We start from the raw sequence: 12,033 nt of genomic DNA, 5'->3' as shown, positions 1-12,033 counted from the left end.
GAGGCATAACCTGTTTCTTTGAATAGGCTTCCTCCCCACAAAACCAGGCTGACTGTTAGCAATCTTCAGCTTCTAGTTGTGCTGATCAAGTTCTGAATTACCTTTCACTCATTCTGTAGAACTGACAGGAAAACAAGCAACCTGTAGTTTCTCAAATCTCCACTTTTACTGGGATTTCTAGTAAACTGGAATCATGCATTGAGTCTTCCAAAGATTTGGAATTAGCCAAATATTCCACAGAAACAAAGACAACCAAAATTCCTGCTGAAAGTAATGTTCAAGGTCTAACACTGGAAGCAACAACTTCATCTGTTCCAGAAAGGAATGAGACAAACACACAGGAATAACACAGCACCTTATTGATAAACTATTTTCCTTCAGTGTTTTTAACCTCCAGTGCTCAATGGTTGATGCAGTCAAGTCTAGTTCTGTTTGGATATCTCATACCTGATGAAACTGTTTCTCCCAGCATTGTCTTGCAGCGCTTACAAATTACTCTGGTATCTTCTTTTGACTTCTGTAGGACAAAAAAAAAAAAATCATTTAAATGTCACTCAGATATTCTGAAAACGGAATGCGTAGCTTAGCATAATTTACAGAGCAGACAGGAAACTTTTTACTCGTTTCTGTCCTCTTTATGTTTACATGCACACATATTTGCCTTAACAACTTCAGCTTTCTACACTTGGACTTGCTTGCATGTTTCATACTAATTTTAAAATCTAGCAATATATCCACACAGCACAATCTGTAATGGCTAACAGGAGAATCTTGTAATATTGAGTGACTGGATGATAAAACGATAAACTACATTTGATTGTGCTAAGGGTAAAATAATGCACCAGAAATTAAGTACTCCCTAATATATACATGAAATAGTATGCTGCAATGTGACTACCATTACTCAGTAACAAGTTCTAGTAACAGTTCACTGTGGACAGTTTTATAGGAGTTGAATACCAGTTCAATGTTCAGCAGAGAGCAGAAAATGTCTGCAGATTATTTTGAGTTACTAGGAAACAGGAGAAATACACAAGACAGCAGGATATGCCAGAAAGGTGCAGTGGATTCTGTTCTTGAACAACCCTTCTCCCTCTATTCAAACTAATACAGAAAAGGTATTGACAAAGAATAACTGTCAGAAGTGCAAAACAGTTTCCATATGTAACATGAAAATACATGTAGCAGGAAAACATATGGAAGACAGAAAACTGAGGGGTACCATTGAGATAGCTAAAATCAAAAATGTTTAGGAAAAGCTAAACAGAAAAAAAATGAAATATATTCCCTCATAGCTCATGCTATGAAATTCCAACCCTGTTTGTATCAAAAAAACAGGAAGGCATTTGTCACACGATGCATAATACAGTTTAGTACTCACTATAGGAAAGCATTTTTCATATTAAAAGTATAAACAAGTTCAAAAGGTCTTCAAAATTCAGAGCAAGCAATGTCATCAAGGGTCTAATAAAAACAAAAAATGTGGATAAAAATATCTAGGAGTCTCTACACTCTCCAGAACATCACTGAATATTTGCCTTAGCTTTATGCATCTATTACTGCCCTGTGGAGAAGATCTCATCTCCAGATGAAATCTACCCTATTAGACTCCTACTAATTACAGTGTTAATATTGAAATTCAATACATCAAACCAGCAAGCACAATTCTTATTTTAATCCAAAGTCTAAACTTCAGAACTGGTTCTGTGTGGGCTTATTAACCTGGGTGTAGCAACTAGAGCTCTGATCTGAAAGCAGTACACATATATATAACCTTAATGATGGTCAAAAACAGAGAATCAAACTAACAACCTGAGAGCTGACTATGTTGGAAGTGCAGTCTCCTTGTTATGGAGATCAGGAAAAGAATCTGACTCATATATATGCAGTTATTCCCTTTCCCAATTCCTACCTTGCTAGTCCTCTCAAACATATGCAGTGAAATCATTTGCTCAGTGTGAAAAGCAAGGACAAACAGACATGGTTTTGTGTAAGCCAGTGTTTCAGACTGGTACAAATACTGCACAGTACAAGCACAGAATACACACTACTTCCTTGAAAGCTACAATTTGAGTATTTTTTTTCTGACTGTAGTTACAGGTGCTGACTGAGAACTGTGCCTAAAAACATCACTAACTCCGTGTATCATGCTTCAATGGAAAAAGGGATAGTTTTAGCTCAACTAATTAAAACAATTTATCTGTTTGACAACTTGCAGCTGCTGGCAATCTGCAGATGCAGGTGGATCACAAGCCTAATATTTTCTGTTCCTATTCCTAAGGATCCCTGATATGGTGTCAGGAAAGATATTTTCCCCCAGAGATACTATTAAGATGCTGCAAAACCATGTGACATTTAAGAACTATGTTACACTGGAAGACTAATAGATGTGAAAAATATGTTTGCAATGGATGGATGCTGTCTTGGTCCCACTGGAGTCTGGAAAAGATTGTTTAAGCATCTCTGGTACATTCCTGCTACTATTTTGGTCATAGGCAAACACTTTCCAAAGAACTGCAATGCAATTAAAAAGGAACTTTCATACTGGAGCAGACTGCAACAATATTCTCTAAAATGAGAACATTTATGCCAATAGCAATCTGTCTTGCCTGTAACTTTCTATTACTCATATGGAAGAATTTTCTGCTCCAGTATGAGGGTTTTTTTCCTTATTAGTCTAGCTTCTGCTGGATCTAACAGTTGTGCTCATTTGCTTGGCAACTGAGTGATGCTGGAAATAAGCAAACACAGAAATGAGAATTCATTGCAAGTGTGAAAGATGTAGAAAAAGGGATTGGATACAAACAAGGAACAAATTCTCAACTTCGATGCAAGTATAAGGAAGCAAACATGAAAATTCATCACACTAAACCGCTACTGTATGCCCCTGACATAAAACAGCCTCCTCCCTCACTCAAAAGTTCTGCTGTTATCCTGGTTCAACCAACATCTCAATAAAATCTTTGTTCCACATCCTTTTATTATGTTTCTGCTTCCAAATCAATCCTTTACTCACAAACATTCTCTTTGATCAAGAAGCATGCAATATGAACTCCATGAGCACTGCCTCTTCCCATATTTATTCCTGGTGTTCTAAGATTTCTTTTAAGACTACTGAAATGTGAGAATTCATTTTGGCAAGCACTGGCAGAAAGCGTTGTCCTCTTGGAAATTTGGTATCATCTACTCCACCTCCTTCTTAAGGAAACTTAGAAGAAATAACTCCATTGTCACAGAGTTGAGCCAAATGAATCTGCATCTGCCATGCTGATACCTTTCCAGCATATCAGTCCTTATTTTCCTCTCTGCATATTCTGTTCTTCAAAGAACAATGGAACAAGAAACCAAAGGGAGCAAGCTGCAAGCCTTGCAGATAGGACCACAGGACAGAACTGCTCCCCATGTAGAGGGGTTGCTTGGAGCACCCCAACAGCAGCCACTGAACTGCAAGAATCCTGGTGACTCTTTCTGGGGATAATACATATCACTATAAGCAGCAGGCAGAAATCAGGGAGTCTGGTTCTTAAGAGATTAAATGTTTCATGCTGGAAATCTCTACAGAATAAGCCATCAATTTTTACAGACACAAATAGCCAAGGCAGCAGTGTAGACAGTTTAATACTTCAAATTGTGAGAAAATACAGCATGTGTAGGCCCAACCTTTGTCAGGACAAATGCAGAAAAGCAGTAGATTAACAGAAAAGGCTTTATGGAAATGTAGGTTTTGGTGAACCTGAGTTTCTGGACATTCTTCTGGCAGAAGAAAAAAGATCATTGCTTGAACTTTCATACAGGTGCTAGATGTCCAAAAGTAAAGCACTGAACTGTCTTTCTTCATGGGTTTAATCCCACCACTGAAACATAAACACCAACAAATGGTGATGGGCAACATCAAATTTTGATGTTTCTAAGCCAAATGACAGCCTTCTTCCTACAGACTTGGTTGATGAATCTATCTTACCCTGGAACACCTCAGAAACATCAACATGAAGAGCTATAATATAGGATGGCAGGTTCCTTTCACTAGACAGAGCAAACAAACTCAATTTCCTTACTGTCCTTTAAGAACCTAAGTCAGCCACATCTAAATGCAAAGCACACATTCTGATATTTCCAACTCTTTCTAAAACTAAAAAAAAAAGAGAGAAAAAAAATACCACTTCTCTTTAATCATAGTCAGGATTATGCCTCAACTCACAGTGTAAGAAAAAAACAAAACAATTCCAATTCAATTTCCACCTCATTCTTTGCTCCACTACCCTTTAACAAACACCTAACCCATGACAGTTATTAATTTACTGAATTCTGATGATAATTTTGGGGGAAAATATTTGGGTTTAGAACTACATAATTAAGTAGCTTCTGTTACTAGTACTACGTTCTACTTGCATACTGAGGTCAGTATCAAGACTGTGGTGTGAGCTTTAGAAAATGTAAAACATAGCCTGGAACATTTTCTGGCTTCTGTAGAGTTGAATGTCAACAACTCCCTATGACCTTCAGAACAGTTCTGTAATACATACAAATTAAATAAACTAGTTTAAAAAAGTACTTTACAATGAAAAAGTCCAAATAACTTCACCTAAGAACTATTTGAAGAAAACACATTACCAAGTTGGAGTCACTCTGTGAAACACAGTGTGCAGCATCTGAGCAGCACACGGGAGATTCAGGCACATGTGATTCATTTCTTGAATCCAACAGAAGAAAAGTGTCTCCAAGAAAACAGTCACCATGTTGAGGGTGCAAAGTTCTTTTGGCAAAGGGGTCAGGGTGACAACACCAATCTTCAACTAAATCACTCCAGTTTTCACTTGGTAGAGGAAGAACTCTGAGAAATTTCCTTAGAGGGAAGAGAAGACAAATATTTCAGTTATATTATATTTCACTTCTAAGACACTTAAAGAGAGTTTAGGCTTCCTACAAACAGTGGGGGAAGTATGGCATTTTCTCAAAAGGAAGTGCTTGGCTCTCCTTCCAGACAAAGGCACTTTCTCTGGGTGAATTCTGAGAAAGCAAAGGCTGATTTTCCTGCCAAATCTGTGATGAAGCATTTCCCAAGGGTGAATCTTCAATGATTTAAAGGCAGAATTTGACACAGTCCTCTCTTGAAATGAATCACATGCAAAAATAAAACAGTTCTACCCAGTCATGAAAAATATGACAATGAGCATTTGCAACTAGATTTATTATTACTTCTTGTACAGTTCCCTTGCATCAAATGTTGCTATAAAACCAATAGAAAAAGGCTCATGTCACAGCAAGATTCAGCATATTGTCTCATATACCAGACTTGAAAAAGCTAAAACCTGAAAAAAATACCACAGTGCATCTTCAATAAAAAAACCCAAACAAACCAAACAACAAACAAAGGATAATTCAATCTTAATTTAGATTCAGATAGTCAGATCTGACTTTCAGAAGTCATATACAAAAAAGGCAAATCCCTTTCTACTGGGTAGCTGTAAGGACCAAGGATACTGTCTCTGGAAAAATACTTTGATTTCATTATCAGTTGTATTGGATTTGCATTTTCTGCTCTCCTTGAATGGTTACCCTATTTCTTAAGCTGTCGCTCAAAATCTTCACCAGAGTTTCTTGATTCTACTCCTTACTTAAAACTTGCAAATACAACTTTGCTTATGGTGCTAATTTTCAAATAAAAACACAGCTGCTAAGCCAAAAGTTAGACATCCTCCCTTTCCTGCAGTTCCCAGACTAACATTTTCTGAAGATGTCATTTCTTCCCAATGTAGCTTCTTGGCCCTTTTAAATTGTTCTGTGGGTGAAAGAAAAATGTTTTATTTTAAAAAATCCTTTTTATCTAGATACACAACAAATTTTAAACTCTGCTTGCTCCACCTGCAGATGAAAGTTGGAATAACTGATCCTCTGATGCAGCTTTACCAAAACTAAGTAAGATCACCTCTCAGCACTGCCCATGTTTGTCTTCATTTTCTGTGGTCTTATATATTGTTTGAGAGACTACTCAGTCCTGCCAAAGTGACAGTTTAGTTCTGATGTTGGTCTAATTGATTCTTCATCAGCCTTTACAATTAGTTCCGGTGCCTGGACTCACACTGCAAAAAAAAGTCTTTGTATTGCTTTTTATACAAAAGTAACAAAAAGCTCAGTGATGTTCTTACAGGGGAAAAAAAAAGACATTACCTTAAGCTGCAGGCTCATGCTCTCCTCTTTCATTAAATCAATGTTTCTTTACTCTCACAGTCTACAGCATAAAGATTTTCACTTCTTTTCCAACAAAAGCAGTTTTTCCAACCAGTAGGAATTTCCTAAACAAACTCCTCCTAACTCTGAGCTACACAGAAAATAAACCATTTGCATTGTATTTTAGGCTTTTGCCACTCATGGGTGGGAAGCCATATCCTGGGTTACCAGAACTGGAAAAATGTAAAACTCATAAAAACAGAGCCTTCCTAAAAAAAAACAAACAAAACAACTTGAGGCTACTAACAAACATGATAAATCCTAGAAAACAGGGTGACTTATCTCTCCAAACTTGCTCCTAATAACACCTGAGTTTGTACTTGAAAATACCCACCTAGGCTGCATTCACAGTCAGAGAGTAACAAACAATTCTTAGATTGGTACCTTTAGGAGTAGCTTTCTCCTGAAAGTGTCTAATCTAGCCAGGCTGAATCTCCTGCTGTAGACAGTTCCCAGATTCCAACGAGAAAAGTAGTTAATTAACTTATTTTTAAAAAGTTTGAAGTTGAGAACCAGTCTATAAGAGCCCTGCCATAAATAACTCTTAGATGATCTTCCAGTCTAAGGTAAGTATTTGACCATAGAGACCCCTGTAAGACTGGATGAAGAAAAGTAAACCCAAATGCCATTATTAACTAATACCCAGTAATACCATTCTGTCTACTGAAAATAGTGAAAACTGGAAGTAAAATGGACTTTAGACTTTTAAACATATAATAACTGTTCAGTTTTATCAGAGAAAAAGAAAAACAACTGTATTTCTTCAACTGCAGTTTCCATTATTTACCTACTAAAAAATCTTGGGACAGCCCAACTTGTCAGTTAACTGTCAGGCTTAACACTATTTATGTAGGAAAAGTGAAATTAGATTCCCCCTGCCATGAGTTTTTCCATGGAATATTTGTGCAGTACCAATTATTATTTGTTACATTCAGTCTCTCCTGTCCAGCTGATGAGGGAAGGGATAGAGCAGCTTTGGTGGGCACCTGGCATCCACACACCACAAGCCTTTAGAATTTCTTCATGACAGAAATAAAATCTTAAAGACTTATTTTATATATGAGGTACACTTAGCCCAACTAGAAGGAGAGAAAGAAAAAAGAAAGTATCCCTAAATCTTTGCGGCTCTTGCATGATGGAAGAAAAAAAATCTAATAATTTTCTCTAATGTGTGTAATGTGAGGGCAATGGAAAAGAATGAAAGAGCATAACCCTCTGAAGAGCTATCAGATTTATGGAAGGAAACAGACTGAGGCAGAGGTTTTCAGAAAATACACAGAGTAAATTTTTGTGCACCAAGAAAGGATTACTTACATTTAACCCATTCCTAGTACATTTCTTAATTTAACCTTTAAAAGGAAGACTTCCTATGCAGTCTCTAACAGCAAAAAAAAAAAAAAGCTTTAGAATAGGTTTGGGGTGGTTTGTTGGTTTGTTTTTTTTCCTTTCATTTTAACCTAGATTCCTCGTGCTTCAACTGAAGATTACCGCCACCCTCTTTGCAGCAACTTTCTAGATATTGGAACAATCTTATGTCTTCTCCACAGCCTTATCTACACTACCCCATTTATTTCTTCTTAAAGGTATGATTTTCTAGATGTCACGTGTTTCTTATTACAGACCCCTGCCTAGTAATTCAGACTTTAATATGCTCTCTTTCACACAGTTCTGCAATTTCCCTTCAATCCTTCCACCTTTGTGGCCACTGTCACACTTAATTCTTCCTGGAGAGAGGAACACATGAATTCTGCAGCTAGAAGTTCTGACTATGCTACTCTCTTCCTTTTGGAAATGCTGGAACAGAATGTGTTGGATACACTGGCAGCTCCACTTTCCTACTCGTGTCTTAGGTTTTTTAGTAGCAACATTCAAGGGATTCAGAGGCTTCCTCTAAGGAGAAACGCCAAGTAAGAAGGCATGAACATGCATTCTTCTTCCTTTCTCAAAAATTCTGCTTGTGTCACATTACAGGATGCAGAACCAAAAGACTTAAACTACATGGATATGAATTTGATGTGCTGAAATTCAGGAAAATTCCCACTCAGAGATGCAAATATAAACGGGCAACATGTTTTGAAAGCAAATGTTACTGAATACAAATTAGAAGTTTCACTACTTTACAAATGTATCCAAATAAGAGTTATTACTAGACTTTCTGACGAGACATTTCAGAAGAGAAAGTTAAGAAATCATCATTCAGTTACATTCAGCTAGCCATAAATCTATACCTATGACAAGAAAGTAACCAATTTAGAGAATGGGACATATTTGTATTACTGTTTTGAGTATTAGGAGCCACACAGATCATAAAAGGCTGTAAATACACCTCTAACAATTCTCATATATTCAGCTGAAGCCCTCAAAATTGTTCATCAGAAGAGCTAGACAATGCAGCACCTTTTTATTAAAATTCTCATTCACTCTGCAGACTTTTTAAGGAACAGAGATAAGGATGAGTCACAGAGCTAAGACACAGCTCCTGTTTCCCAAATTTAGCATCCCTGAACTATGTGGAAGCAGGCTTTGCTTAAAAGATAATAGGAAGCTGTGGTCAATATCCCCATTCTGAGCAACCACTTTATAATTACAGCATGATGACTGAAGGAAATGCATAAGAGACTGAAAAGAACTGAAAAGGATACCTGAAATACAGAGAAAGAAAAAAATCAAGGAGCAAATGAATAAACAGCTAAAAACTGCTTCAGGTAATTTTGCTTTTTGTCATCTGCAGTGCTTCAAATGTGTTCTTGTCTACCAGTTTCAAAATAAATAACTTTTAGCTGTCTCAAAGTACACAAAATAACATGAATACCAATCACAGTGGCATTTATTGCTATAAATACAAGACACTGCAGTACTCACCGGTCGCTCACTACGATGTCACCACAGGACTGACAGTAAAAGATGTAATTCTTGTTGGGTTTCAGGCTTTCCCTCAAAGTAAAAACCACATCTATAGATGGAAGGAAATATATTAATCTTCAAAATAATGTAAAATTTTCAGTCACTCGTACAAAAAAATCTTGCCAAATACCTCAAACAAAAAAGGATAAATCTAACAGACAAAGGCTGACATTTTAAACACAACCCTAAGTTTTTTAAAAGCAAGTATGTAGATTTAGGAAAAACTTGTCATCTCCACCTCATGCCCCATATTACTAAGTAGGAACTGTATATGTGAATAATTATTTTCAAGGTGCAAATCTTCTTTAGAAGGGAAACTGAAATATTGATATAATTGCAGAGATTATAAAAATCAAAATTCAATGCCACTCTTTTGTAAGGATATTTCTGACAATCAGTGTATCTGCAATATGAGGGGATATGTTACACAAATAGTCAGGATGGGGAGCAGGGTCAGACACTAGTTTTACATTTGCAGGCAGGTAAGAAACCAACCACTGTGGAGCCACTCCAGGAAAAGATAGTGAGCAACGGCCTCTGCAGGCCAGGAAAGCAAAAAGAATCTCACAAAAGGCAGCTCAAACAACTTCTCCAAAGTAAAAAAAAGAAGTTATAAAAGTCTCCCTAAATTATCTGGCAACATTAAGTGGAAGAAAAGTAAAACTTTAAGCCCAGCTCTAGGTATGAATATGCTTTGCATCAGCCACTTTCTCAAAATTAAGAATCAAAGTTTACTCTCAGCACTGACATTCAGTACTTGAAATTTAGGATACAATCAAAGAGAGAAGTACTTTAAAATGTTCCAGAATTTCAACTATTTTGCATAATAATATAAAACATCAAAGGGTAACTAAGACTATCCAATATACATGTTGATTACCACCTCGTTCACATATTTATTTTTCACTATCATGACTTTCCAAGATTGATTTTTAAAAGTGCATCGTTGGTCTTTTGAAACATTAACACATTAACATGCGTTAATAGGACACATTAAGTGATTTTAGTATAACTGAGTTGTCAAAGCACAGGCATTACAGATAAATGTACAGATGCCATCTCAGCATACTCACAGAGTATTCCAATGTGTTTCTGGTGCTGCATTACTGTATATTACGTATTTTATCATCCTTTTCTACTTTAAAAGCTCAGAATGGCAATTTTGTGTTATTTAATATATGTTTCTGTGTCACATCGTATGAAATGAATCTAAACATATTGAGCTTGGATGCCAGGATGAAAGAAAGCAACAGCTGTACTACCATGCCTTCTATTTATTGCAAACACATCCTAGACCTGAATTAGCATCATGGAAGTAAAGGTAACTTTGCAGATGTTACCTGTGACATTAACCTCTGAAACCCCAGCTGTGAGAATAATGAGTCCCAACACAAACCCTTTATGATTAAGTGGTTAACGATGGACAAGCATAGTGGTTTCCTGGATGAATCAGATTACTCCATTACCGACAGGATGGGGAGGAATGGGTACAAATTTAAAGAAAGAGAATTTAGGTTAGATATTAGGAAGAAATTCTTTACAGTGAGAGTGATGAGACACTGGCACATGCTGCCCAGGGAGGCTGAGGATGCCCCAACCCTGGCAGTGTTCAAAGCCTGCTTGGGAAAGTCCTTGAGCAGTCTGATCTAGTGGAATGTATCCCTGCCAATGGCAGCGGGGACTTACGACTAGATGATTTTTAAATGCCGTTCCAACCCCTTAGCATTTTATGATTCTACGATTTTCCGCTACCAAATGCGGAATAGGAGAGAAAGAAAATCACTTTGAAGTACTATGGGGAAGCACAGGAGGGGAGAACTGTGAGCAGATCCCAAACACACCGCGGTTCCCTTTCATTGCGTCATTTCTGCACTTTCAATTTCTAAAGCTGACAATTCCAGAAGGTGTTTGCCCTACAGAATCCACACTTCCCAGCCTCTCTCAGTTAAACCTCCCATGTCCCAGGTCGCCCTCCCTCCGTTTCGCATCGCCCGCCCCGTCCCGGCCCTGCCCCCGCCCCGTCCCGGCCCTGCCCCCGCCCCGTCCCGGCCCTGCCCCCGCCCCGTCCCGGCCCTGCCCCCGCCCCTGCCCCTGCCCGCCCTCACCGGCGGCGGGCGGCGGGCCGCGCAGGCGCACGCGCAGGTGCAGCCCGTCCCCGCGCAGGCGCCGGAGCCCGCGGCACGAGGACGGCGCCAGGCTGACCCCTGCCGGCAGCGCCGCCGCATCGCAGCTCCCGCCGCTCCTCACTTCCAGGGAATCCGCGCACACCGACACCTCCACCGGCGCGCTGGGGATCTCCGCCGCCGCGCTGCGGAGGAAAAGCAACGGGTATGCCTCGGGAAGGAGCTGTCGGGGTGCGCTGCTGCTTTACACAGGCCAGCCCGCAGCTCCCCCGCAGCCCAAGTCGCGCCCCGAGATCCACGTGGTGAACGAGGAGCAGCCGAGAGAAACAATGCACCGTTCTCAGGAAAAATTTATTTGCACAGTAGTGCCGAGCCGAACAAGCAGGGGGAGGCGCCCGCAGGCAAGCCGGTCCCCGCGCTGAAGGCTAAGGACGCCGAAAGCCAGACCCGCCGCGCCCCTCGGCTGCCCCGCACGGCCCGAGCGGCGGCGGGCGGCAGCGCCCCGCACTACCGGACAACCAGCAGCGCGCTCTGTGTCGCCCGCCTGATCTCCATGAGGAACGCTGCCGCCATGCCGGCTCGCGCAGGAAGCGGCCGCTCTCCCGCCGGCGCAGGCGCGCTACCGCAGCCCGCCCGTCACAGCGCCGCCTGCGTGGGATCGCCGAGCCCCCCTAAACCACATCACCCAGCGCTGCATTCGGGTGCCTCCTGAACACTTCCAGGGATGGTGACCCCACCACGGCGCTGGAAAATCCATTCCAGCCCTTGACAGCCCTCG

At 39.9% G+C, this 12,033-nt stretch overlaps 1 protein-coding gene across 2 annotated transcripts in view; it reads right to left on the bottom strand.

Annotated features, from left to right (window-relative positions):
* The window catches only part of UBE3D (ubiquitin protein ligase E3D), a 76,398-nt gene extending 64,570 nt beyond the window's left edge, over positions 1-11,828 (bottom strand). The window contains exons 1-5 of one of the 2 annotated variants that reach the window (XM_059467797.1): positions 11,767-11,828; positions 11,238-11,440; positions 9,091-9,181; positions 4,612-4,843; positions 448-517 (exon numbers count right to left, since the gene is read on the bottom strand). In XM_059467797.1, coding sequence (XP_059323780.1) covers positions 448-517; positions 4,612-4,843; positions 9,091-9,181; positions 11,238-11,440; positions 11,767-11,828 — 658 coding nt within the window. Of the gene's footprint in view, positions 1-447; positions 518-4,611; positions 4,844-9,090; positions 9,182-10,973; positions 11,035-11,237; positions 11,441-11,766 lie in introns of those variants that run through there. The other variant, XM_059467796.1, reaches the window with a different exon arrangement.
* Between the last annotated feature and the right edge of the window lie 205 nt (positions 11,829-12,033).

This window comes from Ammospiza nelsoni, chromosome 3 (genome assembly GCF_027579445.1).
Source record: "Ammospiza nelsoni isolate bAmmNel1 chromosome 3, bAmmNel1.pri, whole genome shotgun sequence".
NCBI lineage: Eukaryota > Metazoa > Chordata > Aves > Passeriformes > Passerellidae > Ammospiza > Ammospiza nelsoni.
The sequence above is the reverse complement of the archived record's forward strand: the minus strand, read 5'-3'. Positions and strand labels throughout refer to the sequence as shown.